The sequence below is a fragment of the Vanessa atalanta genome, chromosome 22, assembly GCF_905147765.1.
Source record: "Vanessa atalanta chromosome 22, ilVanAtal1.2, whole genome shotgun sequence".
In the NCBI taxonomy this organism is placed as follows: domain Eukaryota; kingdom Metazoa; phylum Arthropoda; class Insecta; order Lepidoptera; family Nymphalidae; genus Vanessa; species Vanessa atalanta.
The window spans coordinates 4517333-4544584 of NC_061892.1; the positions used below are offsets into that span (position 1 = coordinate 4517333).

The window sequence follows — 27252 nt, forward strand, 5'->3', positions numbered from 1 at the left end:
GTTTTAGCTCAGGCGCTTTTGAAGTGAACACGGCGAAAACTATAACACTCAAAAATTACACAAAATTTTTGTATAAGGTATGATGATGTAGTTCTTTAAAACGAAAAGCGTATGTCTTATATACATATTTTACTATATAAAAAATACGATATTTAAAGAAATGTATAAAAATAGTCGGGATTTGTTGTATCAGTATGACACATTGGTACGGACGAATGCTTACATCTCATTGGTTAAAAATATCTCGAGATAAAAGTCTTATTTTACACAGACAAAGCTGAGATGGGCAGCTATAATAATAATAATAATAATAAGGGGTGTAAGGGAGTCTAATAAGGGGGGATAGACTCCAAGCCAACCTCACCTGCTCGTGGTGCACCCTGCTACAAACCAACGAGGTAATGGCGACCGATCGATGGCGGTATATCCATCAGGGGAGCTATCTAAAGCTTTTAGGCGTGAACATCTTACTAAGGTTTAGATAGTACAACTGGCATTAGCACAGGATGTCGGTTACAGGACGGCGGCGGAAGAGTATAAAGTATACCAACGGCGGCGTCCACGGGCTCAGTTAGGAAGCTTACTGTGCGCTCATCAAATTTGGACTAATATGATGAGTTCTCTTCGTCCAAATGAACAAAATTATGAATAATAATCCTTTAAATAAGCCCCTAGTTCCCGGTAGCTCCATGGGGGATGCTGATGATAGTAGGCAGTTAACTCGTGGCGCCAGGGGCAAGATGAATCTCCGGGTGGGAATCTTTAACTATCAGACGACCAATGCTAGTCTCTCGGACTCCGATACCACTGGATCGATAACGTCGTTATTAGCTACGGACGTTGTGCAGGAGGCAAGCGCCGAAACGCCTGCACCCGCCAAAGCTAGCAAACGTGCACGTAGGAAATGGAACGAAGCTATGAATATCTTTATCCTACGCACATATTTCATTCTAACATCTATGGAAACTAATACAAGATCGTACCTTCCCGAACTTCATTCTAGATTCACAGAAAAATTTCCGGATATGCAGGCCAGCAGGCAACATGTAGGAGGCCAGCGCCGGGCTATAGTTCGAAATAACTTATTAACTACTGAACAAATTCAAATGATACGTGAAGAGGCGGGTGACTACTTAAAAAAGAATCCTGGCCAGATCAAAAATAATGTAAGCGGTAGCCAAAGAATGCGCTGGGATAACGATTTAAATGAATTTATTATGAGAAGCTATTACAGAATTACTAAAGTTGAAACAAACAAAACTGCGTACAGACGACCATTACATCAATGCTTTATTTTAGAATACCCTAACCTTTCTCACGTATCTGAACAACGCGTAGCGGATCAACGTAGAATAATTATAAATAATAAACTTATAAACACCGATAGACTTCAAGAATTAAAAGATGAAATCGCAATAGAATTAGCGAGTCATAGCAATAATAACACAAATCTTACTGAACGTAACACAAACTTGCAAATATCACAAGTACAACATTTTCCTTTAGATAGCACCCAGACAGCAACAACAGCAGCTCCGGACAATTTACTTACTCTAACTCCTGTAAGTCTACCGATTATTTCTGAAAATACTCTACAACCTGATACTAGCCATAACACTGTACAAGGTACTGAACACAATAACAACTTACAACATTTACCTAACCTGTCCAGTGACATACAAAATCAAATTAAAGAGACGTTCTTGTTACTTTTAAATAAATATAAAAACTTGGATCCCACCGATAGACCCAGTATTCCTAAACAAAAGACCTCCAAAAAATTTGCTAGCATAGTACAATATATAAACCTATCCGTTCTTCCTGCCCACATATCACCAGAATCCGATTTTAGTGAAATTCAAAACGCTATATATTGTGGCGGCGTTACAGCTTCTATATATAATGGATGCAAAATAAGTGATCACCAACCTATACACAAGACAAGGCTTATACCTAAATGGCAAAAAAGATTAGACGATAAAGTTGCGGCCCTTAGAGTAAAAATTGGAAGACTAACAGAATACATTAACGGCAATACGAGTAAGAAAATAAAACTCGAAGTTGATAATATTAAAAAAGCTTACAAAATTCATTCACGTCATGAAAATGCTAATACAGAACTGACTCATTTTCTCGATACTCTGAAACAAAAACTAACCGCTCTCTCTAATCGGTTACGTAGGTATAAAGAAACTGCTCTTAGAAAACAACAAAATGGCTTATTTAATAACAATGAGAAATTATTTTATAGAAACCTTAATGCAAATATACAAGATAGTAATAACGTAACTTCAACAGATATGCCAGAAGCAACAAAATTACATCAATTTTGGTCTAACATATGGTCTAATCCTAAAACACATCATGAAACCGATTGGATTAAACGAGATAGGGAAATATTAGTAGATTTACCTGAAATGAAATTTGATGAAATTAATATTGATATTCTGGAACAAGTTATAAACAAAACACATAATTGGAAAGCTACTGGATCTGATAAAATACACAACTACTGGTATAAAAAATTTACATATTTACATCCGTTGCTACTTTGTCATATAAATGCTTTTATAAAAAAACCGGAAATGATGCCTAACTACATCACATTAGGGTCAACATATATGATATCGAAAGACCGAACTGATTTAAAAAATCCTGCTAAATATAGACCCATAACTTGTCTCCAAACTATATATAAGATCATTACCTCTTGTCTTAGTCAATTAATTTACAGTCATGTGATCTCACAAAATATCTTAACGGAACAGCAAAAAGGATGTAGGAAGGGTAGTTTAGGCTGCAAGGAGCAGCTGACTATTGATGCAGTTGTTTCTAAGCAAGCAATCACCAAAAAAAGAAATATTTACACTATGTATATTGATTATAAGAAAGCATTTGATTCAGTACCTCATAGCTGGCTCATATACATACTTGAACATTATAAAATTCACCCGTTTATTATAGATTTTCTAAAAAATACAATGCTTCATTGGAGAACTACTCTCAAAATGTTTAATGGCAACCATAGTTTAGAAACAGAAACAATAGAAATCCGACGTGGAATATTTCAGGGCGATGCGCTGAGCCCCCTGTGGTTCTGCTTAGCTCTAAACCCACTATCTACACTTCTTAACAATTCCAACTTGGGTTATAGACTTACATGCAATAATAAAAGTTACACTCTTTCACACCTTCTCTACATGGACGACATCAAATTATATGGAAATAGTTTCAGTGAAATTAATAATCTTGCTGATCTCACAGAAAACTTCTCAATAAATATTCATATGGAATTTGGCATAGATAAATGTAGTATACAATCAATTAACAAAGGCAAAATTGAACAAAACTCATATTGCCTTCGAACTGGTGAAATAATAGAACCCGTAGATGAAATATCTGGTTATAAATATTTAGGCTTTAACCAAACTAAACAGATCCACGAGAAACAAACTAAGAAAATATTAGAAAAACAATTTAAAACACGACTGCATAAAATACTGAAAACACATCTAAATGCCCGAAACACTATAAAAGCAATAAATACCTATGTCATTCCAACATTAACATATTCATTTGGCATAATACACTGGTCTAAAAGTAATTTAATTAAGTTCCAACGTCTTATAAATACAACACTAACAAAATATAGAAAACACCATCCACGATCTTGCATTGAACGGCTAACGCTACCGCCAAAAGAAGGTGGTAGAGGCCTTATCGATATCAAAAATCTCCATAACTCCCAAATTACCTCTATACGTGCATTCTTTCATCACCAAGCCACTAAGACCCCACTCCATTATGCTATAGTTCATGCAGACATAAAACTCACTCCTCTCAACCTTAAAGACCATACCAAACAGAAAAATGAAGTAGTTGTCTCCACAGAAGAAAAAATTAACACCTGGCTACAGAAATCACTTCATGGGAGACATCGCCGCGATTTGATGGACCCAGTTGTAGACAAGATAGCGTCTAACATGTGGCTCAAACGCGGTGATCTCTTCCCTGAAACAGAGGGTTTCATGATGGCAATCCAGGATCAAATCATACATACCAGAAACTATAGAAAACACATCATCAAAGACCACACACTACAATCGGACCTTTGCCGACACTGCCGCAATAGCTCAGAAACTATACAACATATCACAGGAGCATGTAGTTCAATAACACAGACAGATTATAAACATAGACACGATCAAATAGCTGCCATTGTTCACCAATACCTAGCATTCAAATACAAACTCGTCAATGACAAAACTGCTTATTATAAATACAAACCAGACATCATCCTCGAATCACGTGATTTTAAGTTGTATTGGGATAGGACTGTAATAACTGATAAGACTGTGCACTTTAATAGACCGGACATTATGTTACATGATAAGAAAAATGAGACAGTATACCTTATAGATATCGCTGTGCCTAATACTCATAACATAGTTTCAACTTTCACCGAAAAAATTGCCAAGTATACTGATTTGTCTATCGAAATTAAATCTCAATGGAAAGTAAAAATCGTAAAAACTATACCCATTATCATTTCATCAACTGGAGTCATTCCTCAATCACTTTTCTCCAGCTTACAGGCGCTTGGTATTCACAAACTCACTTTTATTTTATTACAGAAAGCAGTTATACTCAATACATGTAGAATTGTTCGGAAATTCTTATCTAATGATTAGGTAGTCCTAACCGTTTTTGTTTGGACAAAATCCCGCAAAAACGGAAAATAAAACCTCGATAAAACGAGAGCATTGAAAAAGTAAAAAATATAATAATAATAATAAATAAATATTGGACAATATCACATACGTTACTCCGATCCCATTGTAAGTAGCTAAAGCACTTGTGTTATAGAAATAAGAAGTAACGACGGTAACACAAAAACCCATATCCAAGACAACATAGAAAACTAATGAATTTTTTATACATCGACTCGGCTGGGGATCGAGCCCGGGACCTCGGAGTGGCGTACCCATGAAAACCGGTGTACATATTACTCGACCACGGAGGTCTTCGTATATAATAATTTAAGTATTGATGTATTTTTTCTTCTTTTTTTTCTTTCGTCTTCTTGGTAAATAAGCGTAACAGAGTATTGTTTCCTGCAATACAAAAATCACAGTTGAATAGTTAAAAACTGTAAAACCATAAATCAAAACTTAAGCAAACCGAGTTTTCAAATTATTCGTCGTAGTACCAAACTCCATATAAGAATAAATTTCACACTAAAATTGAAACAATGACGATATAAATAACATGAATTTTACCATAATTTAAAACAGAAATACGAATTTCAAGTGTTTGATTAAGCTTTTTTTTTTAAATTGTAAACGAAAATCGAAACAATGAATTATCTATTCTAGTTCCACGAAATTTCGTTCTTTTTTTGTGTTCTAAAAATCACATCGCTCAGGGAATGCCGCTAATTAACCCTGTTAAGTAAACGAATTTGGAATTCATATTGTAAAGTCTGCGGCTCCAACGACTGAAAATCAAAAGAAATCCCTTATCTCTCGCACACATCATTCAAATTTAAGCATTTTAACGAACCTGAAAATGAGTTGGAAGAATTTTCAGTGTTTGGTATTAAGACATTTTTTGCAGTCACGTTCATTTATTTCATATTTATTTAATAAAATAACGGATGAGTACTCGTTTACATATCTAAAATATCATATTTGTTGTCAATTTAATGTGATATAAATATCTGAATTCATTTGTTTAATATAAAACGGGATCAGCCATTTATATCAAAAACATTAATTATAAAGGTATGTTTATTTATGCAAAATGCATTAAATAATTATGCAAATTAATAATTTATTTAAAAATGTATCAGGTTACTTTATCAGTAAGGTTAAGAAAACTTTTTGCTAATCTTAATACTTCGAACTTTACTTGAAACAGCAGGGGTATTCTGTGAGAAGAAACTCGAAACTCACCCCAAAACACGAGAGTGAAATGTCGCAATGTGATATGCAACATTGATTTTAATAATGTGGAACGAAACGAAAGGTAATAACAACTACTATGTTATACATACTTTTTAATATTAATCTTTTATATTTTTACAACTCGGATGACGTTCCGAAAAGAATGGTTCGGGTATTTAATTCCTCACACTGTATAATCGTATGTGACGTCACTAATAGTCACAGGCGGTAGGGATTGGAAGATGATTCCAGCACTAACTGTCGTGGCATAGCTTTAGCTTGGCTTGGCTTGGCCTGGCTTTGGCTTACCTGTCTTGAGTTGGCTTGGCTGTGCTCGGTTCGACTCGGTTCCTCTCGGCTTAGCATATAGCGAAGCGTTACAAACTATAAAATTTATAGGACACACAAATCGGTTGTCATCATTTAATTCCCACAGAATCACACTGCTGGATTTGAATGAGTTTGAAAATTACAACAGTTTAAAGTAATATCGAACCTGCGAGTTTTATATAGCAAAGCAATCAATACGCGACTTTGCTTTTGCCTCTTAAATTTTGATTTTGAGCAGACTGTAACAAAAGAGTAGATTGTTTGATCTATCATATAAATATAGCAGTTGTACTGAGTATACTATGTTAGTATTTACTAGTATACTAGTTATGAACTATCTCATGCTTTGTGTAGTTACTTAGTTTCCCCTTAGATGATCGATCTTAAGCGAGACAAGCTGACTGGGGCGTGACTGAAATCGTTCCAGAAGACTTCAAATTATTAGACAATTCTTTTACATCAATGGCAAACTGTTTTGGCCTTTTCATATCAAGAAATATAACAAAAGTATATATTTTTTTAAATAAAATCAAAATAATATATGTGTTTGCCAAAATGCGTTCCTATACCCTTTTTACGGAAAGAACCCTGGTATAACATTCTAGATTTTGTTTTATGTTGGTCCGTCAATATATATATTTTTTATAGACCTTGTTCTACTCGTGCAAAACCGGATTGGGTAGCTACCTAAACTAGCTAGTTTGATATATAAATACAAAAAATATCATTTAAAGCTGGTTTCGTAACAATGTCTCTCGGCAAGTCGTACACTGTATAAATTTCGTAAGTCTCCGAGCAAAATAATCGCGTTCTCGCTTCATTTACTCGCTTCCTTTACGTAATTTGGTATATCTCTTGCAGAAGTGAGACCTAGACCGTCGTCGCCAATTTCTTAAAGATTTTTTAAAGTGAATATCTTTTGAACTTATAGTTGTAGATTGATGAATAAATATCCTTTATAAGTATTTAAACATTACTTCGGTTTTATTATCGTAACACTTTATTTTATATTCCTAGTTGACTCTGCGGCTCCCATCCTCGAGGGCTGAATAAAAAGAGTAGCCTATGTCCTTCCACGAGACTCAAACTATCTCCGTACCAAATTTCATCTAAATCGGTTCAGCGATTTTGAGCGTGAAGAGGTAACAAGCGGAGTTACATTCGCATAGAAATATAGATATACATGGATGTCACTCAAGCAACCTCTTGACAAAATGAATATTGGTAGCGTTCTAATGTGGGCACATTATTCAAGAAACAATTCCTTATGCTTAAGCATAGTAGAATTCTCTTCGAGAGAAAATTCAGAAGCTACCATTGGCTTTCTTAGTACTCTCGGTTTTTCCGAATCGATACGACTTGGGAACCTTTAAGAAAAGAACGTACCTAACGTCCTACCTCAAAGGCCGGCAACGCACCTGCAAGCCCCCCGGTGTTGCGGATGTCAGATGATCAGATGAGCCTCCTGCTCGTTTGCCACATATAACATAAAAAAAAAATACTTACGGATCAGATGACTACGAACAACGGATAGTAAGATAAATGTTTAAAGATGGCATATCGTCGTGTTGCAATGAAAAGTTCTCTTTATTATTTTATTTTGGTTTTAATTTGAGCCGAGAAGGCACAGATTATTCCGCCAATGTCACGTGCAATGGAAAGACGCGATGGAGAATAAATATTTCATATTATTGACAGATGTAAACGTCAATTAGAGAATTGTATTAGACGTAAGCAAGACAAATGATTTTATTTTTGAATATGGTAATCATGTCTTAGTTAAGACGCGTTGTTAATAATTTAGTAGTCGGTAAGTAAACTAGTAGTAGTCTCTTCTCCTCTTTATGAGTAGAAGAGTTGTAGCTTATTCAACCACATCGCTCTAATCCGTATTAGTGGATTACAATAATTGACCAAATTAAAATTCAACCCTGGTTTGATCAAAATTCACGTGTTCTAATAACTGCCAAAAAATTACTTTGAAATTCAAATGCCAGTAATCAGAAATCAAGTAATCTTTGGTAATATAATATGTTGTACCAAATAAACACTGGAATTAAATAACTCAAATAAAAAACCTTATTCGTTATTATACAAAACAGCTCAGTGTGAAACCTAATAAATTCTGAAGTCAACAATATATTTTAGTTAGAATTGAATGTATTTCACAAACATGTTTAACATATTATTTACATTAACAACAGTCACATTTCGACAACTAAATAAATAATAATACCTGTTAAAATATTATTATTTATTGTTACGGTCGCTTGTTACTGTACACAACGATACGTTGTGTATCGAATAATGAATATAATGGAAAGGTTTTTGTGAAAAAAAAGGAGAAATAATATATTTATTTAAAACTGAAAATTGTTATATTAATAAATAATAATGCATGTATATTTATTTTATATGCGTTCCTAATCTTCGCTAGCGTCCATAATTTTTCATTATAATCGCCATTTATCCGATTAATTCAATGAAGATCCTTGTTTAAAAAACACGATTTTTTCGTATATTATTGTATCGTTTAATATTACATTTTTATGAAACGTATATACGTTATGTATTAAATACATGAACATCAAAATAAAAAAATAGCTATTGTCCAAATCATGACCGTGTGGAATGATGGCAATAAGCCTGGCAGCATTTACCCGTTGAATCGCAATTTGCTGTTGAATATTTTTAACGAAATATATATTGGAACTTTTTATAATACTTTTAACATTTCTGTAACGTGCACGTAAATTATTCGCGTTATCTATTATATTGTTAACACGTAAAGCAAATACTTTGTACATAGTTTTACAAAAGTTATAAGAATATTCTTGTATTTATTAATTTAATGTTAATATTTTAAATACATTTAAATATTCAAGTAACCGTAAGAAATTACGTTGCGTTTTAGACGCGAAAACATTATATACCCTACTAGAACTCAAGAGGACATTAAAGCTAAATAAACAAAACTTGACATCGATTTGACGCGATGTTATTGGTCGAGAGCTTGAATAATCTATGATATACATTAAGGATTTTCGAAAAACTGGCGTTTTGTAGGAAGACAATACTGTTATCGGCGCTTTGGATGTAAAATTATAGTATATATGAGCCACTAAGTGAGATAGTATAAATAATGACGTATTAATCAAGAACTGTCAGTACTCGTAGTGCACAATATATCTGAGTAATTAACAAATCGTATGAAATACGAAAATCTAGGGTTTGTTTATTATATTCCTTATTCAATTAGAATAGACTAAATATATTTTCATAAACAAAATAAATGACACATTCATAGTGTATGTTAGCACTGCCAATAAGAAAAATGACATGTCAAAGCTAAAAATCAATGACGTTTATTTTGACATTTGTTTTTTTTTATATATAATAATGACAAGGACAGAGGTCGTTCAGCTAAGCTATTATATATTTTTGTTAACAATTGTAAGAAAACTCTTTTCTATAGTTTGAATTAATTTAATTACATTACTAAAAATTCACACTCAACCATTTTTTCATCAATTTATGATTTATATATCTTTGTAATCTGCTATAAGAAAACATACGTCATTTTATATTTTTGAAAGCCCGCCAACTCCTAATCCTTTTTCCTCAGATAATACAATCTTAGGTTAGGTCATAAGTCGTTTAAGAAAATTAAAGTTCATTATCAGTAGACATAAATTATTATTGGCTCGAAGATCGGAGTAATTAATAATTATTATTCTATTATTTCATTAGTCATTATTATCATTCATGCTTACACAATGAATGTCGAGTTTCGACCATTGAGCGACTACCGGTAAAACTATAATATGGTAAAATAAAATTTACATTCAAAGTTTAGTAAGTATTCATTCTGAATAAAATAATTCGTATCAATTGGGGTTTTGATCCTTTAGTGACGTATACACCCCTCAGCGTTGGTTGTGATATATTTTCACCATCAAATCAATTCTGTCGCCGTGATGGACGCAAATTTACCGAACCCGGTTTCGGATTTAAGTGAGTTTGCTGACGAAAGCGTGCGGAATATTTGAGATAGAATGTGTAAAAAATAAAGTAAGATTTGCTAAAGGATACGCATATATACATTTCTTTGAGTGATTTGTTTTTTGTTGAGAATATAATATGTATTTAACGAAGGATTTTTCGTAGAAGATAGAATATCCAAAGTCGTTCAATTGTTCTGCCTACCTAATAAAAGTACCGGCCAAGTGAAAGTCGTACTTACTTGACTGAGAGTTCCATATTATCAAATAATACTTAAAGATTACGGTATTACGGTTTTCGATTTTTTTTTGTATACTAGATATTGTTTCTTAATAAATTTCACAATTCTAAGTCACGAGGAAGTATACATAGGTTTTAATTCCTTTTGAAAACGTATGGGAAGTGCGACATAAATGGCCATATCGGTGGATTGTGTAGATTTAGGGATTTGATTTTTTTCCAAAGGCGCTTCAAGGACCGCAAACTTCAGTATTTGGTAATAATTTAAATTTACCTTTACGTGTTCCTGTGAAAAAGATTCTTGACGGAGAGCAGATACAAACAGTCGGACAGACGGACAATGAAGAGATCTTATAAGGGTTTTAAGTAATTTGCTTTTGAGGTATGGGACCCTAAAAGTTATTGTGAACTACACACTTATTGTATGTTTTATATATTTATATACATATTGTGAATTACGGAATTCTATGGAACCAATACGTACAAGAAACTAAATCAATAGCAATAAACAATTTGGACAAATTTATATCGTCTATTTGTTAAAATATTCTTGCCTCGAGTCACGAGAGCTTCGCAGTTTATTAAGATACGTGGTTCGAATACAGATCATTAATCGTTTGTTACTTTACGATAGCCTTTTCAAATAAGGCTTCTGTTATTTCAAAAGTGAAAAGATTTCTTAATCGTCTACCGCTTTATTTTAAAAAATAAGAATGTATTTTCTTTTTTAATGTAACAGCTTAGATGGTAATATGGACCGGTAAATGGTCCACCACATGAATCAGTCAAGTCAAGCAATCAGAAATATAAACCATTCCTATTGTCAATGCACCACCATGTTATGTCTGGCATAGTTTAAATGTAAACTCTATCGAGTTTCATCTAAATTATTTGTCAATTTAAACCAGCTTGATAACGACTGGCTTCCCTCCAGATAGCTGTTTCACTGAGTGGAATACAAAAATACTAAGTACTGCTGTCTCCTACAAGTGGGTGTTACCCACCAAGACGGGCTTGCACAAAGCCCTACGACCAAGTAAAGTAGTCTCATTGTGTCTATCAAAATAGTGATATTTTATTATTCATGTAGAATGTATTACTTTTTACTGTTTGTTATAACTATTTTTTTATAATTTTGGTTTGAAGACTGTATAAGCATTTTGGTTCAATTTAAATCCGTTACATTTATAGATCCTTCGTAAAGGAACCAGTATATCTGAGTAATCAACATATTTATACAGTAATTCATTTAATTATAACTTTACACTGAATTAGCTTAACAGTTATTGAAACTGTTTTTATCCTGCAAAAAAGAGCTATTGGGTCTATTTACAATCTTGGTGTCTCAAAAGATATCCTTCGGAATGTTTTTAATGAACCTATACTAACAGTTGATTCAGAGTATGCTTACAACAATATTATGTATATTCATATAACATATAGCTTCTGACTTTGCAGAGTTAATATATCCTTTTGGGGACACGGTATTCGTTTCTACAATAAATTTCCACAGTTATTGTATTTGGGTTATTAAAATTTGAAGCTTATGCCAAACGTAAAATGCCGTAAGACATAACACTATAAAAGTAACCAAAGTGTCCTAATCGAACAGTATCGACATCAGCTAGTTGTTTAAAATTTCTAACTACGTATCCTGCGGAGCTGGATTTATCAGGGACGATAAATGATAAATCCCATGTAGTTTTGAATCTTAAATGATTCCTAGAAATAATAGTATCAGTTAGATTTAGATCACTATACTTTAAAGTCAACTTTAAAATTTATGGTGCATAGCCAGATAAGGTAAAGAGTACGCGTTTAGTCTTTTTGGAATTTAGAACTAAATTATTTTTTGTAAGCCAAATTCATATCGATGATAAAGTATCGTTTACATCGTCATAATTAGGTTGATTCCTGTCAACTTTAAAAAGTAATGATTAATCATCAGAAAAAAGTACAATATCACGAATACTGTGACAAAAAGGAAGATCGTTTATATATAACACGAATAAAAAATGACCCAAAATTGATCCCTATAGAAACAAGCAATCTTATTACAGACATAGTAGCCTTTTTGCTATTAGTAAACACCAGTTGAGATATTTGATGAGCAATGAGATCAAGATCTTTACCATTAAGACCGTAATGTGTTAGCTTGTACAAAAGCGTTTCGGTCTCTACATAATCAAATGCTTTAGGAAAATCACAGAACACGCCAATAGCATTCTGCAATTTTCCCCTGTGTCGTATATATGTCTAAGTAGTGCCATTTCAGCATCAGTTGTAAACTAGTATAAATGTAACTGTAAAATAGTATATTAATGTGAGCCAGATTATATATTATATGTTATAACCGTATGTTAAATTACCTATATATATATATTTATTCAAATATTTTGCTCAAAGGCAGAAGTTTAGCAATGGGATAATTACACTAATCACTTTTGTTTTCACCTTTAAAAAATGGTCATACTACATTTTAATAAAAGCCGAGATGGCCCAGTGGTTAGAACGCGTGCATCTTAACCGATGATTTCGGGTTCAAACCCAGGCAGGCACCACTGAAATTTCATGTGCTTAATTTGTGTTTATAATTCATCTCGTGCTCGGCGGTGAAGGAAAACATCGTGAGGAAACCTGCATGTGTCTAATTTCAACGAAATTCTGCCACATGTGTATTCCGCCAACCCGCATTGGAGCAGCGTGGTGGAATATGCTCCAAACCTTCTCCTCAAAGGGAGAGGAGGCCTTTATCCCAGCAGTGGGACATTTACGGGCTGCTAATGATAATAAAACTACATTTTAATAAATCTGGAAATTAACCCATTTTCAAACTCTTGTTAAAAATTAAGGCTATGTACGGAGATTATAATATTGATTTCAGGTGCACTGAAAGATCCTATAAGTCATTTGTTCTTTTATTATTAAGACTTTTAAATACCTTTATATCTAATGCAGTAAATCGTTCAAATGAAAATGCAAAATTACCTTTAGGAACATAATTTGTTAGTAATTTATTGGCTTTTGAAGGAGATTATTTTAAGTGGGAAGTTATATCGGTGGATATTTACAAAAAAAGTTTCAAAAGCGTTTGCCAATTCCAAATTCAAATGTACATATTTATTTCCGAAGTTTAATTACATTTTTATAAATTTTCTAATGAAACTCTATTTTTTATGTGTTTTACTCCTAAGTACTTTTTTTGCTTTCTGTATCTTCACTTATAGTGTTATTATCAAATTTGACATAATAAACCTTGCAATAACTATCGGAAAAGCCTTTGCCCACTCATCTTACTATAAGAGAAACATAAATTAGTAAAAAAGCAATAATAATCAAATTTACTAGAAATAATCTCAGTATAAGTCAACTCTAAAGTTGTGCGGTAAAATGTCGCTAGAAGCTCGTAGAGGTTTAACTCCACTCTCCTGTAAAACGTGCTTTGCTTACCCGATGTCACGCCGACGGTGATCCTCTATAAGATTTCGAAGTAATGCAACATTTCCTTGCATGTAAACATTGTCATTTTATGGTAAAGTGCAATACTTTAACGATATAGTTTTAAAATGTTAATCTTAGCAGGTGATGCCGATGTTTGCTGGTATTTCACTTATGTTAAAATGAGTCACGGGCAGTTGGATAACATACATTAGCAGCCTGTAAATTTCCCACTGCTGGGCTTAAGGCCTCCTCTCCCTTTGAGGAGAAGGTTTGGAACATATTCCACCAAGCTGCTACAATGCGGGTTGGTGGAATACATATGTGGCAGAATTTCATTGAAATTAGACACATGCAAGTTTTCTCACGACGTTTTCCTTCACCGCCGAGCACGAGATGAATTAATTATAAGCACAAATTAAGCACATGAAAATTCAGTGGTGCCTGCCTGGTTTTGAACACGAAATCATCGGTTAAGATGCACGTGTTATAACCACTGGGCCATCTCGGCTCAATGGTTGACAAACCACCTGCTATTTAATTGTCGTTGGAATAAATTAAGTTTATTGTAATCTATTAAACAATTGGCTAAAGCTTCAAGATTCTAATTATTTTTTGTTAAAGGACGCGTCTTGGTTGATATATTTATTAATAAATATTAAAGTCTCGCCTGACACTTGGTTAAATGTAGACGCTAAAACGTCAAAAAATTATATGAAGCTAATATCATTATAATAAGCTTTAATCTTTGGTGAGAATTATTATGCTTTATCTGAATTGTTTCAAATCCTTCTCTATTTTGTTGATATTTATACATTAACATTTATTGATCATAATTTTTATTTTCTTCGAGCAATCCCATATCAACCATCTCAACGCGTCGATGTTGTAAGGCCCAGTAAGGGTATTTTTATTACACGCATCCGGTAGAGCACGTAAACGTCTAAATCACCCATATAGTGGCTGGGCATCGACCCAAAGAATTCCTGAGACGGGATGACGTCAGCCAAACGGCCACCATTTTCTTTTTCCATGCACTAATGACATGACAAGCTGATGTATGTTTTTGATAATGAATTAAATAGCAAAGATTTTGACAACCTCCGTGGTCGAGTAAAGTGTACACCGATTTTCATGAGTACCGAGGTCCCGGATTCGATTCCCGTCGAGTTGATGTAGAAAAAGTTCATTAGTTTTCTATGTTGTCTTTGGTCTGGTGTTTGTGGAACCGTCGTTACTTCAGATTTAACATGACAAGTGCTTTAGCTACTTACATTGGGATCAGAGTAATGTATGTGATGTTCTCCAATATTTGTAACAACTGTCTTTTTAAATATCTGACTCGAATAAGTCAATGTATTGTCGGCCGGGCATTTTTTCATTTGTAATCAATAATATCAATATTACTAAATATTAATCAATTTAAATATAATTAAAAAAAAACATCGATTAAAACTGGATATCGATACTTTATTACGCGATGAAATATTATCTATGAGAGGACGGAAAGCCAAATAAATAGTATAATCAATTTATAAGTAAATATTATAAAAAGTATATTTAATATAATAGCAGGTAATTATTTAATTACACTTATTTCTAAACACTGATTACAATGAATTCCATAAAATAATTAAGTTAAATTATATTATTACAGAATAAATACAACAATATGCTCATCTGGGTTATTATCAAATAAACAGTTCAGAGCACAGTGCAGTGTTCAACACTGAACCACATCTGAAATCTGAACCTGTCGAACTTTTTATAAAGACTTGTCGTTTGAGTCAATTACACAACCGTGTTATAAGACCGGAACTTGATTAAAAACATTATCTGCCACAAGCTACATAATAATTTAAATAAAAATACTAAAATCGGTTGTTTTTAATAAAGTTTACCTTAGAACATAAATTGTATATACTTACTAATAAAATACGTAATATTTATAAATACATTTAAAACACCATCTTTTTTTTAATTTAATCCAAAACAAACAGAGAAAAGCCCGTGGGAATAATGTATGGCTGCATATTGTGTGTTTATAAATATTTAAATACCTTCCATCTTAATAATATAAATAAGACTATGACGTCATAAAATCAAAGAATTTTTTAAAACAATTTTGTAAATTAAACTTACTCGTTCTGATATAAAATTGAATGAAGAATCCGAAAAGGGACAATGAAACAAAGGACCCCATTAATATTACAATTTCAAAAGTCTATAAATTGTCTTTTAAATTTAAATCTTTTATATACATGTTCATTATTTGAGAATTATTATCGTCATACTTCATACAGACCCATTCATTAACAGTAGAAAAGTTTCAATTCAATGTGAACAGTTACTCAGTAAATACTCTCTGACCAATACCGTACCGCATTTTACTCTTAGTGATCGACAAAATTATTCAGAGTGGATTTATTTGATATTTTGTTTTTGTTGAGAAAAAAGGGAGTCACGGTTAACTTTTGATAAATATTCTAATGCAGAACAAAAGCCTGTTGTATGGAAACTTTATAAACAACTTCTTAGCGCTTCGCTTAACATGGATTTGAAGATGTCCTTTGTTTGAGCCAGTAATTACTTCTATTTAGTCGATCTAGGACTAGCTTTTAACGTCGTAGATATAGCATAACTGGGTTCAATTTTCTGTCAAGATTTTCTCAATAGCAGAAGTGACTTGAGGTTAGCAGTGCTTATTCTTCCGTGCCTTGAAAAAGATAGAAAACGCTGTTAAAAACTATCCGTTACAACTAGAAATATTTCACCTAAGGCTGTAATATTTCTAGTTGTAACGGATTTGCCGTCTCATTGCTTTATGAAACTTTGAAAATGATCGAGTATACGAGTTTTTCGGCTAACTCTTGTGTAGTTGCTATCCGTTGCTAATGTTTGTTTATGTGATCTTGTGTAGTTCGATGTTGTAAGCTGATCACTCTTAAAAATTCTATTATTTCTATGGCCGAAATCGTAAGTATTTTTTTTTTAACTATTATTAAAGTCTTCATATAAAGATTGTTTGCATGTCAAAAATAGATATTTGACGGAAATTTTCATTAACTCAAATCTCATATAAAACCTTGGTACCTTGTGAATGAGTTAAACTCAAAATAAACTTTATTCAAGTAGACTTTTACAAGCAATTTGAATCGTCATTTAATAAACTATATTAAGTGTAGCTACCATCGGTTCGGAATGCAGACTCTACCGAGAAGAACCGGCCTGATTTGATTTGACACATTACTGGTATTTCCTGAAGTAATAAAACTTTTCAAAGTTAAAAAAACTTATGATGAAAAAAAAATATATTTTCTGGAGTTATTCAGAAATTCATAGATCATTTTGTACTGACCTTTTCTTGAATTTGAACTACATCTTTGACCAATTCAATAGACGTAGTTTAAATATTGAAAGCTTTTTTAATTTAAATTAATTCTTAAATGTATAACATTTTGTTTATTTACGTTAAAAACATGCGGTGACCTAAGGCACGGCTCGTAATGAGATTTTCGCCTGTAGCTTGCCCTAATTCTCGTGGTTCTTTTGAGCTTCATAAAAAAACATGATAATATCCTGTTTTAAATACGCTTATACGAGTCTTCCACGTAAAGTCTCATTTTCAAATCTGAATACGTTTACGAATTATTTCTTATGATGAATATAACAATAAAATTGAATAAAAAAGATATCATCATCATGACATCATTCGACTGATTAGGGAAGCTTTACATTGAAGGGATTCACGATCTAAAATTAAAATCTTCTGAGTTTCATTTTAAAGGCTGACTGCGCTTATACATTAATACATACAATACAATACATTACAGGTTAGAAGAGATATCATCCAAGATCACTGAATATCACAATATTGTCTTACAATAAACTGTATCGTCTACGTTATTATTTTAATAAAATTTACCTGGTGATGGACAAAATCGACCTTAAGACAACGTAATGTCGAATCTGTGGTGACTTATTGAAAGTGTTAAAAGAATGTAATTTAAATTTAAACATTTTTACCTCACAATATAAATATTGTCTATTTATTATATCCTTCGCGAGTATTTTATGAAATGGATGCGACGAAATTATGTGTCAAAATTATTATATAAAGTTCTGTCTGGCATTCATAGAGAAATGACATCTATCATATTGACGATCCCAAATCTAATTCTAGAGATATTGTATATTATACGTAAAATGCTTCCAAATTTATACGATGAAAATACCAATTTTCGTTATACTTTTTGATCATATAAGCGCGGTGTGTAAGTGTTCTTCCATTTATTTTATTAAAACTTTTTAATATGCTGATCGAATATCGCTCAACGCACATAGTTTATCTCAATTTGACGCCGATAATATTATGTACTGTTGTGAGCCCAACCACAGGTGCATTCTCTATGCGTTATTCTCATTATCCCATTGAGGGGCAGTTGCTACACTAGGCACGGAAATGCTGATAAATTTCTAAGTCTTTTTTGACTAAAAAACCCACCAACGTTTATTGACCTTCATGGGACTAGGAATTTTGGGTACCTATCGTAGCAATATGAGTTCAATATTTTTTTTTTTTTAGTGTAGCTGGGGAAAACGATCAGGAGGATCATCTGATGGAAAGTGACTACCACCGCCCATGGACATCTGCAACACCGGGGGGCTTGCAGGTGCGTTGCCGGCCAATATTAAAAAAGTCGGCTCCTACAAGAATTTTTAATTCGTTATGATAAAACTAAACTAGTGAATTAATCAGGTAATATTTCAGTTTTAGATTTAAATTATAAAAATAAATCGATAAATAGATCCGTAAGAGAATCTCAAAATTATGAATCTGAACCTGTTATAATTCCATTTAAAGATTCAGGAAATATTCCTCATAATTTAAACTGTGATGACTTCACACAATATGCCGTCAACTGTACGGCTGAAGCGGCAATGATTTATAACTCAAGTAGAATGTCTCCGCCTTACCCTGCGAAAGTTAATGATTGGTGTCGGTTAGTAATGATATATTTTTCTATGACCATTAAGATACTATATAAGATGAAATGTACACTGTTCACGCTTCGCAACGAAAGTTTACAGGTAGTTTACCCATTACATTTCAATATTATAATATAACTAGCGACCCGCCCCGTTTTCGCACGGGTGCAATGCTGATACTAAATATACTACAGAATGTACAACGTTTACAGTTTTTCACTCATGAGACAAAACAAACCAATATGTCCCTGCATTTTAAATCCTTAATTTCTTCGAAAATATTCATTTTAGTTACATACTGTAAAGTGTACTAAATGCACAATGTATTTAAAATACTTAATTGGATAAGGATTAATGCTATAATTGCTCAAAATCGCTTCGAAAATAAACCATTATTTCTCGTAAAAAGTAAAGGATAAAAAATGGTCATTGTGAGTTATTCCTAAGAGATAGGCATATACCATCGCGGACTTTTCTGTAGATCATTTTAATGTGTACAATACTGTAGTATATTATTTTAATCTATCTCGTAGTGTTCAGCCAGAGTTTGCAATGTAAGCGCAAAACTACGACATAATAAACCACTAAAATCATCAGTGTTTCTCTACAACATTTTATGCATGTATGTTGAATATAAACCTTCCTCTTAAATCACTCTATATATTTAAAAGAAACCGCATCAAAATATATTGCGTACTTTTAAATATCTAAACATACACAGGGACAGACAGGCAGAAACTTTGTTTTATACTATTATATTATTATGTGTTAAAAGATTTTCTCCACTGAATGTACCACTTTGGACCAAGGTCTTTTCTTCGTACGAGGTTTTTAGCTTATTCTTCGGAACCATACGGGTTGGTAGATAAATAAATAATAACACTTTATTCATGTAAAAATACTGAGGCTTCTAAAATCTCCTTGGAATTTTTATTAAAACAAAACTGTTATGTAACGCTTGACTTTTACAATCAAAAGGTAGATTACAAAACCTATTTCAATTTTAAACAGTTTGCAACAAAATATTTTATCATATATGTAGTGATTTAAATTTGTGGTTGATTATTTTCAATGTAATTGATCATTATCGTCAATTTTTCCGACCAGCACTGGTATCAGGTACGCATAGCATATTATTTACGGAATAAATGCCAAAATATTATAATATAATAATAATAATAGTAAAATTAATACAAACGACCTTTTGAAATAATAAGCAGCAGAGATTAAAACAGCGATAACAATCGCCAAACCAACCCAAAGAAGTTTTATACAAACATAAGAACCAAAATTATTACAGAGCAGTTTTTTGCTAAGTAATTGTTGAATCATTTTTGTTATCTTAGAGAATACTTTTGCAATGTGCACTACGTCAAACGACACAAATATCGCGTGCTAAACAGACGCTTATGACAATATTTTTTTATATGTAATACTTATATTTATTTCCCCAGGGCTATAAGACACCTTACGAATTGCGCTATCAATTGGAACACGGATTGTAAAGATGCTACTGACAGTCGTTTTAACGAAGAAAGTATCAAAGGTCACATTCACGTCGTCAACAATATTTGCGATGACGAATGGTTCCTCATAAGTAGGTTTCAATTATATAACTAGTATAATACAATGAAAAGGTTTCGTTTTTTAAAAAAACTGCTTGCAAATTCAAAAAAGGTAGAATTTCCTTGGTCTTAATTCTTTTGTTTATCAGTCGTCTTTATCCTGTTGAACCTGCACCTACTAAAATTATATCAATTTAGGGATCGTTTTTTAGATTTAGATTTATTTATCTTTTTAATTTTTCAAACTCCTTAGGATCGTTGTTATAGAGTCTTTTATAATGAGTATTATTCGTCAAAATATTTAAATCACTATTTAAAGTATATAACTATCTCTAGAAATATTTTGGGTCTGAATAGACAAACAGCTTTAGTTAAAACGTTTTGGAGACATTGAACACTAAATCATCATTAAACTATATTCATACTCTATTTTTAAAGGTATATCGTAAATCTGTTTCCTGAATAAATAAAGAATTAGCAACAGTTAGACTTAAAATAATTCGATTTAAGCATTTTAAAAGTAAACCGTGTCTTTTATTGAGGCATATTAAATAATTTCACGGCTAAAAATAATTTCCGCCAATTCAGCATTTCTTTTCGGTTTCCCTTAATTATTTGATTGACAGGCATTGGTTCCGTCACGATCCACTAGTCAGCAGTTGTACATTTACGAAAAAAAATATGTCAAATTAAAAGCCAGCAAAAAGGAATTTTCGTTGCTAATTGCCAATTTACCTGATTGTACTTGTTTTCTTAAAATGAAACGTTTAATGAACTAAAAAAGTGCTTGATTCAGAAAAGCTCACAGTTTAGTTAATTTTTGGTTAAATTTTATGTAATTTTGAAAATTTTTAAGTCATAAATCGCAAATGCCCGAATTTATTTTCGCCTTAAGTCCATGACCTTAAATTAGATCTACATTTATCTTTCAAATTTCTTAATACTTATCAAGTTAGAAACACTTTAATATATTTCAATTTAGACTTATATAATACTAATAACTTGTACTATAAATTATTATAAGGTCAAAAATTATATGGCATGCAACGCATTTTTCAATTTACTATGGTACGAGTTACATGACTTCTGGTTAACTGTACCTGTGTATAACCTGTGCTATATTTGTCATTTATTTTTTATATAATAATAAAATCTTTCAGGGTACGATGAGATTGCGCTCTGTGTTGAAAGTTCAACAGATTCATGGGAAACTTGCTACATTAACTTCAAGGATTCGGTTGAGGAGCACAAGAATACTAGCCAAGAATGGACTCATTATGAAGTACATTTTAAGCTGTGCTGGTAAGGTTTTATAGTGAATATCTTAATCTTGGTTTTGATGGGCTACTGTACTCGTATAATTTTTTCTGAGTTTTGTTGTTGAGTCATTTGAGCTACATTGGCTGGCATCGTATCCTGTTAAGGAAATCCCATCAAAAACATAAATGTAAAAATGAGAACCAAGTACAATATTATGATATACCTTGGTTGTTGACTTCAACGACAAAAGAAGTGAGATCTAAATGGGTGCCAAGTACAATGGTCCTTCCTAAAATTTATTTATAACTACATAAAATATCATTTCTTCTTATAATTTAGGATAACATATTGTAGCCTAAGGTCTTTCTTGGCTTATATATTGAGCTGAGAATTTTGACACGTTTATGTCAAATAGTTTTTGAGTTATGAGGAGGTCAAAAGTGGCTCCAAATGGTTCGTGTCATATTACACACGGCGCTGATCGGCAGTTCTGTTATTTGTACTTGGCTGACACGCTCCCGCGTGTCTAGATAATTATTCCCTCAGCCTCGTTAGTATGTTCAAGGTATGCACTAATGACTAATTCATATTGCTGCGAATCCTAAGATTCTAGGCTTAAGCCCAGGTCAAGCCAAACGTTATACGTCTTTCTGTTTCAGTAAATTGTCGATAACAGTCAATTTGTCAGTCAATAAGCTCCCGATCCTTGAAAAGCAAATAAGGCCCTTGTTCTACATCAGAACATACTTTGGTCATGTTGTATTTCCAGTTAAAAGGGCAAGGGATAATGATGTCATATTATTTGATGTCATTTAGATTTTCTTCCTATTTTTTTAACGGGAATGGCTTTGCAAATACAAATTTGTTCCTTGCCTGGATCTGATATATGTTCTGAGTAAAGAAAACACATTTGATTTCGATTATGATATTAACTTTAATAGAAAGATGCGAGTTTCAATCAAATTCAATACAGTTTGGTTATGTTATTGACGTTGATATGGAAAGCTTACACAACATGCTGAATAAAATATTTTTTAACTTAACAACTTCGTCGGTATAAAATAGTACTATGATTTTTTTTAAATTACTTGATATCAAATTTTCTGTTTTATATAAATGCAATTTTTTTAGAACACAAGATTTTTTGTTCCTTTAAATGTTTAATTTGGATAAATCTGGTAATAGCATTGAGTTTATAAAGATAATTTTCCCTGCAATCAGTTATCTATTAACCATCAACAGTTCACAACAGCAACAACGATACAAAACACCATCAACGAACAAAACCTTCGTTCCCATCTGTTAGTGTATTTGCAACATATGTTATTATTTATTACATTATTATTTTGATATTGACTCGATTTAAAGTGACGTAATAACTATTACGTCACCACTTCTTCATTAAAATAAATAGTCATTAATACATATTACTTCATCTACTCTATTCAGGTATATGAACGTTAACTGTTAATGAAGTATATATAATCTCTTTTATCAACTGTGAATTCGTGGCAGTGTCAAAATTCTCGATGTCCAAGCTAACAGTATTGACAAACTACAAAATTCTCTGTAGTAAAAACCAATAGCGGCATTGAATAAAACATGAGGCCTTTGGGTTGATGTTAAATTACAGTAGAGCTTGTTGAATTTCAAAACAGTGGAATTTTAAATTTGTGCATGTTATATTTTTTATCATTTTAATTAAACCTTAATATAATATGTTATATAAGCGAAATACCGCATGAAATCTCTGAAACTATAAGTTCAATTGACGTAAAATTTATCATTTCCTTTCGCGACGTAGACGCTCACTAAGAAAGGAATTTCAGAAATTTCAAATTTAGGGAGAGCAAGGGGAGGGGTAACTTTGGATGAATTTCGCACATACTAGATACATTTTATAAAAATAAACAATCATTCAAGTGGCAAATAATTTACATATTACAAAATTCTTTAAAAAACTTATGACCCAATAATTCTAACTGGGCCATCTCGCCTCTGCATCCCATGCTGATAGTCAAAAACTAAACTTCAAACATCATTTTAATTCGAAAGTACCTGCGAAGTGCTTTGTACAAAAACGTCTAGTCACTACTACTCACTCATCACATATTCTACCACAACGGCCTGTTAAGCCACTGCTGAGCTAAGGCCTCCTATCCCTTTGAGGAGAAGATTTTGGTTCTTGTCTGTCCAGTTTGAAGGATCATTCACCCTTCCAGTATAACTACAGGCAAATATAAGGAAATGTATAATCGTATTTTGCCTATGCCTATTGGGAGGTGAACCATTTTTCCGTCCGCCTACCTATGTAATAAAAATGGTAGGAACATAAATGCTTTGAAATACATGTGTAGGATATTTGGTCAGAAAAATATTAAAACCAACATCTTCAGACGACGATGGTATTATGCATTAAAATAGAAGTTTAGACAAACTCTTTTCAAATATTAACCAAATTCAAATAATTGTCATAAATCACAATAAGGCACTAAAAACTGAACAGTTCCTAGGAAGGTAGTTTTCGCAGTCAACTAAGCAACTGCGGCCAGACTGTACTGTACCCAGACTGTCATCTGGAGGCACTTGATGGTACTTCCGGTGATTAAATATAGTGGACCCTTACAATGTCTCTATTCATGATAATACACAACACATGAGTTATAATTTGCACTTGTTTATTCTAGCGCAAGATCTCGATTCCGCCGCTGCACTCTCGAATCGCTTTTCGTTAAGCCAACTCAATGTACGCAAGAACAAGCGGCTACGCTTCAGAAGTTCTCAGTCATTGTTTCCGAGGGAGGAGTTTATCAGGTATTATTTATACCAAACTTAGTTTCTGTCATTGTGGCCGTGTTTCTAACTTTCACGACTCTCTTTGTACCTCAGTACAAAGATCATATATTTTCCTATTATGATATAACATAAGATAAAAATTTTATTCACGTGCCTTCTATAATATTATGGCTCCCTTGTTGGTCTAGTGGCTAAATATAAGGCCATAAAACCGAGGTTCTGGGCTTAAACACCAGGTCAAGCCGATAAAAAAGTTATTGGGTTTTTCTGTCGAAAAATGCTCGATAACAGCCAATATTCTGGAAGTTGCAAATGTGTACTCCCGTACCTCGGATAGCACTTAAAGCCATTGGTTCTGCGCTAGGAATCTTTCGGGTAGTGTCGGATTTGAGAATTTGACAATTGGAGCGTGCACCTGTGTTTGGATACACAATTGTATGCTATAATATGTCCTGCATAGTTGACGGATCGCCCTTGAGATTGCCCAACATGACTGAAAACTGTCAGGAAGACATCATAATGACCATAATATCGGCTACTTACCAGTAGTCCCACATTTCATAGGACACTCATAGAAATAAAATACATTTTGGATCGTTTTTCCACTATCACAAAAACACTGGTGATAGGAATTTAACGACTGAGATTGAAAGTGCGTACTAATATTTATACAAATAAATACACAATAGAGACACTGAAAAAAATTTACCTCATAAACGTTCGCATTTGTAAAAATGTAAATAAGTGCCAGCAATTAAAACTACGTCTACACAAAAATGAGAAGCTATGCTTGTTAAAAAAAGATTATCCAATAAGAAGACCGTGTCTTAACTCTAAAATAATTCTGGATAAAAAGAGAAATGCCACAATACGAGCATATATTTTTACAAAAGTATTTTCATTATACTCAGAATTTTAAATTGTTTTTAATTTAAATAGAATCCTAAAAAAGAAATATAAAATTTAAAAAAGATATTTCGAATTTATGACATTATTGGTTTTTACCTGTACTTCGCCCACCTTGTTTTCATAGAGCCATTCTGATCTTATAGTCAATGCGCGTTTAAAAATTATTTTTACAGAATTAAAGGTAAACCTGAAAAAGCTGAAACTATTAAAACTTGCAGTGGTCTTGCTTATTAATCGCAAAAGTAAGGACGTGAACGAAAATTTTATCAATTTATATTTTGCAGGATTAAAATAAAAACCGCCTTTATGGTTAAAAGTGTATTTCAAACTATAAAAGCGATTGGTGGAGAACTTAGTCTTCACGATGTTTTCCTCCACAGTTGAGCACGAGATTAATTATAAACATAAATTAAGCAAAGGTAATAAAAATTCAGACGTTCTTATCTGGATTATAAAGCACAATCTCTGTTTAAGAGACACTTGTTCTAATCACTAAGTCTCATCGGTTTTAAATATATATTAAACCCTAGTACTGAAAGTAACTCTAAAAAATCTAACTTGAGTAAGTTCGACTGCGTTTTCCTACGACTTGATTATTCTGTTAAGGTTTCCTACATGGTGGTGACGTTATCATTTTTTATTTATCTTAGAAGAGCAGAAAATTTCTTGTCTGCCTTTCTCAACTATCTTAAAACGTTGAATTAAAGTAGTTAGTGAAGAAGGGTGTTTGAATTAGTTTAATTACAGACGAAAGGATATGAATTCCATTTGGACACGGGAATACTTTTAGTATTGCACCTCTGTTACACCCATTTCATGGATAATAATTGATCTCTAAGCAACGCGACGTCAAGTAGATTGTTCACCACTCCAATTATGTGTCCTTTCCTTTTCCATAAAGAACTCTTGTTATTTTTCAAAAAGAATAATACAATTAAAAAAGAATTAAATTCTATAAAATATACCATCCAGACTTAGTAAACATTGAAAAAAGACATATTGTCATTAGTCATTTCACGTAAATACATTCTAGCTTTAAGGTTTAGGCTACTATGACGAAATTAAAACAACTAATGTACGTTTACCTACGCCAAATACTATTTCAAAACTATCCAAGTTAAAAAGACTATTCAAATACATCTCATCACTTATGTTCTAAGCTTAAACCTAAAATGTTCTAATCCTTAGGACTGCGACCGTAACATGATGTACGCAAACTGCCCAGGCGGAGACCCTCGACCAACCAGTGCTATGTTGAAACGGCTGATGAGCACCGAAGCCCACAGTAGAGGGAACAAGCTACGTCAAAGATTAGAGACATTTTTTTTTGTTTTTTTATTAAATAAAAATTAAAATGTGTTAATTGTTTACTACGTGCGTAATGACCTTTAAGTGTTAAACAAAAGTGTTAAGATGTTTTCAAACGCATTCCACCATGTAACTCCGGCTAGATAAACATGTGATAGACTTATTATTGTCCGATTTGAAGGATTACCGTGTCAGTGGAACTACAGGCATATGAAGCATAATATGTTAGTTCCCGAGATTGACGACGTATCAGTGATATGAAGAATAAGTATTATTTCTTACAGGACTTATGTCTGTTTTCTAATTCCAGAATACGGCGGAAAAATGAACTCTAATGGTTTAACTATGTAGATAGAGGCGAAATTCCTAAAGAGTAAATCTCAACTAAAAAAAAAATAAATCTAGGCAAGCATTTCTGAGGACCAATTAGTGTGCTAATTTTCTTGAACACTTATTTTATTCTCAGAAAT

General features: G+C 32.6%; 1 protein-coding gene across 1 annotated transcript; it reads left to right on the forward strand.

The window, feature by feature from the left end:
- Window positions 1–632: 632 nt before the first annotated feature.
- On the forward strand, window positions 633–27133 carry LOC125072590. The gene is made up of 7 exons (XM_047683221.1): window positions 633–1173; window positions 18727–18958; window positions 20399–20541; window positions 21670–21811; window positions 24457–24583; window positions 26663–26759; window positions 27093–27133. Exons 1-7 carry the CDS (start codon window positions 633–635, stop codon window positions 27131–27133), a joined length of 1323 nt encoding a protein of 440 aa, XP_047539177.1.
- The last annotated feature ends 119 nt before the right edge of the window (window positions 27134–27252 follow it).